The sequence below is a fragment of the Austrofundulus limnaeus genome, unplaced genomic scaffold (assembly GCF_001266775.1).
Source record: "Austrofundulus limnaeus strain Quisiro unplaced genomic scaffold, Austrofundulus_limnaeus-1.0 Scaffold3, whole genome shotgun sequence".
Classification (NCBI taxonomy): Eukaryota; Metazoa; Chordata; class Actinopteri; order Cyprinodontiformes; family Rivulidae; genus Austrofundulus; species Austrofundulus limnaeus.
This window is the reverse complement of record NW_013952405.1, coordinates 8,557,529-8,561,835: the sequence shown is the minus strand read 5'-3', so window position 1 is coordinate 8,561,835 and position 4,307 is coordinate 8,557,529. Positions and strand designations below refer to the sequence as shown.

General features: G+C 42.8%; 1 protein-coding gene across 6 annotated transcripts in view; it reads left to right on the top strand.

The window, feature by feature from the left end:
• The first annotated feature begins 3,453 nt into the window (after positions 1–3,453).
• LOC106526668 (transcriptional repressor p66-alpha) overlaps positions 3,454–4,307 on the top strand; it is a 29,652-nt gene continuing 28,798 nt past the window's right edge. For 3 of the 6 annotated variants that reach the window (XM_014021340.1, XM_014021332.1, XM_014021314.1), the window contains exons 1-2: positions 3,878–4,012; positions 4,131–4,167. In XM_014021340.1, coding sequence (XP_013876794.1) covers positions 4,008–4,012; positions 4,131–4,167 — 42 coding nt within the window. In that variant the 5' untranslated portion in view covers positions 3,878–4,007. Of the gene's footprint in view, positions 3,722–3,876; positions 4,013–4,130; positions 4,168–4,307 lie in introns of those variants that run through there. The other 3 variants (XM_014021324.1, XM_014021347.1, XM_014021354.1) reach the window with 3 other exon arrangements.

Sequence of the window (4,307 nt, the reverse complement as noted above, 5' to 3'; positions counted from 1 at the left end):
GCTTCCATGCGCACAAAATATTCAAAAGTTGTTTAATGTTACAAAAAGTAGCCTAAAAAAATAATAGGCAAAAATTAAACAGAAACAGGATGTTAACAAAATCAGCATTAAAACAAAATTTGAATTTATTTATTTATTTTTAAGTTCAGCCACACCTAAAACTAATGAAACTTTTTTTTAATCTATAACACGAATGGTATTTAAAAATTTAACAGTACAGTTTTTATAAGACACTTTRTCACAAGCATCCGTCTTGGGCAAAATTTAAAAAACGTATGAATTTGCGCATTAACTTAATTACGCATTTGACGTAAGTCAGAAAACGTTTGTTCTTCTGAACTACATCGGTAGTGGAGACCTCTCCGACACCTTCATCAAACCTGTTCGTACAAACTGCGTGTTGTTTTCCATTAAAGTCCCATATTTCATCAATAACTTCGTCCTGCCGGGACTCATTCCTCCGCAGAGAGGAGTGTTTTTGTCAGAAGAAGTGAAAAGTTTTGGGACGCTCTCTTTAGGTGTCTTGGACGCCGCAGCTGAAAGGAGTCATTTCCTGCCAAATAGTGAGCCCGTCTAATCGTGACTGCAGCAGCTACTTCCTGCATTGTTACAGTGCTTAATGAGGATTAAGTTGAAGCTGTCATGTCGAAGCTGGCGGCCATTAGGCCTGCTCCGCACCGAGGAGGAGGAGGAGGAGAGAGGAGGCTGGAGGCAGGCTCACCTCACCCTGGGTTGATTTCTCTCTCACCTGGACAGAAGGATCTCTCTGACTGCCAAATGACACATATTTATTCATATATTTACATCTGAAGCCACTCAGCATCTCATCAGAACCATCGTGCTTTTTAAAACCACTCATAAACAAAAACAGCTCACATCTGATCAGTATGGTTCTTTTTAAATAATTGTTAAAAATGTTTTTTAATGATGCTAAAGACACAGGAGCATCATTCAACACACCATCACAAAAACTGCAGCTTCAGGGATCTGATTCTGTAAAATAAAGTTCCTTGAAGAAGTGATGACCTTTAGACTAAGATCGTCTTACGTTGATAAATGATGAAGTCACTGCTGTTTAAGGTCAAAGCTTCAAATTTACACAAAACGACATGGCAAGACTTCAAAGTAAGAGTTGCGAACGACTCTCAACTACCAACTCGCCAAGTTTTAGCTCAATATCTGTACAATTCATAGAGTTGGAGCCATTTATTTGTTTTCTAATATCAGCTGACTGCAGCGGGCTTCTTGAATTGGGTCGACTCCAAAAGTTAACTAGTTGTAGAAGTACATCCAGTGGGTATTCACTGCCGGTTTTGTTAAAATCCATCCTGTGGTTCATGAGATATTTTGGTAACAGACCGATACGCAGACGCAGACGACACAGGGAATAAAAATGATCACCCACCACTGCCTTTTTTTTTCACAAACCGGCTTCAGGAGACGAGGGTGAGAAGACACAAACAATCAGAGCCGATGACACAGCAGCACCTAGAAACAACTCCTTTTGTGTCGTTTTTCAAAGAACAACCTGCTGACGAAGCACTTCAAGGCTCTCCAGCTAATACAGAACAGCATCCCCACTTCAGGCTCAAGGGTTTGTACTTGGAGCACAGTTTTACATGCAGGTCTCAGTGTGTGCGGATCAGCTTTTCACAGGAAGGGATGCTTTGAATGGATGCCGGTCATGCCTTAAAAGAAAAAGCAAGTCGGACTGTTTACAGAGCCGAACTGTGGCCTTGATGCAGGAACCCTGCTGCGAGTGTTCTGGACCTGCATGTTTGGATCTGACGAACTGTGCAGGCCTGGCTGAACTCTCATTAAAGCAAACCGTGTTTGATCCCTGCTTTAAAGTGAGACTTAAATAGACGACACAGCTGCAGTTCACCTTACATCACATCTGTTGTAGACGGTGATGGTGAATGAGGACACGACTGTTTGTATGGAAGCCAAATGAGACATTTATTGCCCGCTTTATATTTTTATACATAAAGCTTTATACTTTGCCTCAAATATCTCATGAACCAATGGACCAATAAGGAAACTTGGAAGGATGGTTGTATTTACAACACGTTATATCATGTTTCATTAACCTATCAGCGATTAAGAGGCTTAAATTATTTGATGCTTTGAAGCACTTTTCATTACAGCTTTACGTTTGTGAACGCAGCACGCTGCGTGAGCAGAACTCTCAACGTGACTTATCCCAATTCAAAGTTGCAATGTTTTTGAAAAATGCAAATAAAACCTAACAGTGATGGTGTGCAAATCAACTCATGTTTTATTCACAATGGAACACGTGTAGGAAATTGTGACATTTCTTTCAAAAAATAAAGTCATTTTGAACTTTATGGCAGCCTCACATGTTAAATGAGGTGGGACACTAAAAAATATCATTTTGCAGTTAATTAGGTTAATTGACAACAAGGGGACTGTTTTTTTAAGTATTTTAGAAAGGTTGAATGTCTCAGAAGTAAATGGACAGAGATGTACCAGTCTGCAAAAAAACTCTAAAAGGATGGGACAATGTTTAAAACAAAAAATCAGGAAAATGTTGAATATGGCATCATCTACAGGTCGTGATATCGATAAAATATTTGAGGAATGTGTAGAATTTGCTGTGCACAAAGAAAAAGGCTTAAAGTCAATATTGGAGGCTTGTGATCCTTCGGGCCTTCACCACCACAATGAAAACCGGTCTGATTCTGTTACAAACGTCACTGCGCGGGCTCAGGAGCACCTCAACAAACCCGTCATCCGTAAAAACTCAATAATGCTGCATAAAGCTCTATCACGCAAAGAAGAGAAGCCCATCCGGAAACGCTGCCAACTTCTAAGGTTTCCTTTCAACTTTTTGGAGATGTTTGCTGCCGTCAAAATTTAAGATGATTTTGCTTTAAATGCAACATTTCTTTGTTTAAACGTTTGAAATGTTTGCTATTTTCTACTCTGAATGAGATGTAGGTTTATGAGATTTGCAAATTATTGAATTCTGTTTTCATTTGCGTTTCACACCACGTCCCAACACCGTCAGACGCCCTTGTTGGCGTTACAGTGGGCGCTTTGGAATAACGCAGGAGCCGAATTAGCTGACTTTAAAACTTTAGTGGTGCAAATTCCTTAACATATCAGCAGCTAATCAAGGGATCAAAACACAGTGGACATTGGACTTCAGGAGACCTGCCGGGTCTGGACCCTTCTGGATTTCCTGCTTGTGTATTTTTGCGACTCCTGTTCCCAATAAGACACTGATTTGTGCCTGTCCATCATTACAGTAAGTTTGCATCTAGTTTGCGGGGGATATGTTTAGATTATAAATTAAGTTATGGGGTATTTTGGGGCAGAATGTGTAGTGTTTGTTTACACCTTGACTGTGTGTGTGTGTGTGTGTGTGAGGGAGAGAGATTGTGTGCTTGTACAGTCACGGGTCACACTGAGGAACCTGGAGGACCTGACATGGTTGCCCTGCTCTGGCCCTTGGTGGTCACTGGTTTACATGATGTGATCCGATGCCGAGGTGCGCATGCCCACTAAGAGGACGCAGCGGCTCCATGTGTGTTGAGGCGCATTATTTGGCAACAGACGCGGCAGTGGGGAGGGCCGAAAAAAAAAAAAAAGAGGATATCCCCTGGATTTCAAAAAAAGCAACGATTTATCGAGGTTAACTGCAGATTAAACATTCCCCGGTCGACCATCGGTGAAGAAGAGGGGACAAAGCTTCAAAGTAAGTTGACTTAAGCGCGGCTTAAGTTTTTTTAGTGAGTGGATCGAGGGGAGCCTTTTATTCGGACTCGACGAGAGGAGCCAGGTTTTCCTCCACCTATCTGTGACGATAAAGAAGCTGATGGGCTGTTGAAAAGTAACACTTCTCCGCAGAGCCAAAGGTTGAGCTCTGGGGAGGGAGAGGGGGGGCTAGCTCAGACGAAATGTATTCATTTGTACCCTTTCTGGGGCACACCGGGTTGTAAATATGACAGCCGGACCGGATTTGGGGCGATAGAAGTCGCTAAATGAGGTGAGGATTACAGCGTCACACGTCGCCGCCGGCGGCTCGGCTCGGCTCGGCTCGTCGGGGCGCCTCGCTCCGTCCGTGGGCCGGGTCGGTGAAATTTATGAATATTTTTGTTCCTCAGAGAAGAAGAAGAAGAAGAAGAAGAGGGGGGAACGCAGGTAAACAGTATCGCCATAATCCCACTTTTACGGCTTTGGGGTGAAAGTTTGTGCCTCGTTTCTGAGCTGTCCCGCATCGCGGGGTTCAAAAGCGGGCAGAGACAGGAGGTCAGCGGTTCGGACTCGGTTCTGTTGTCGAG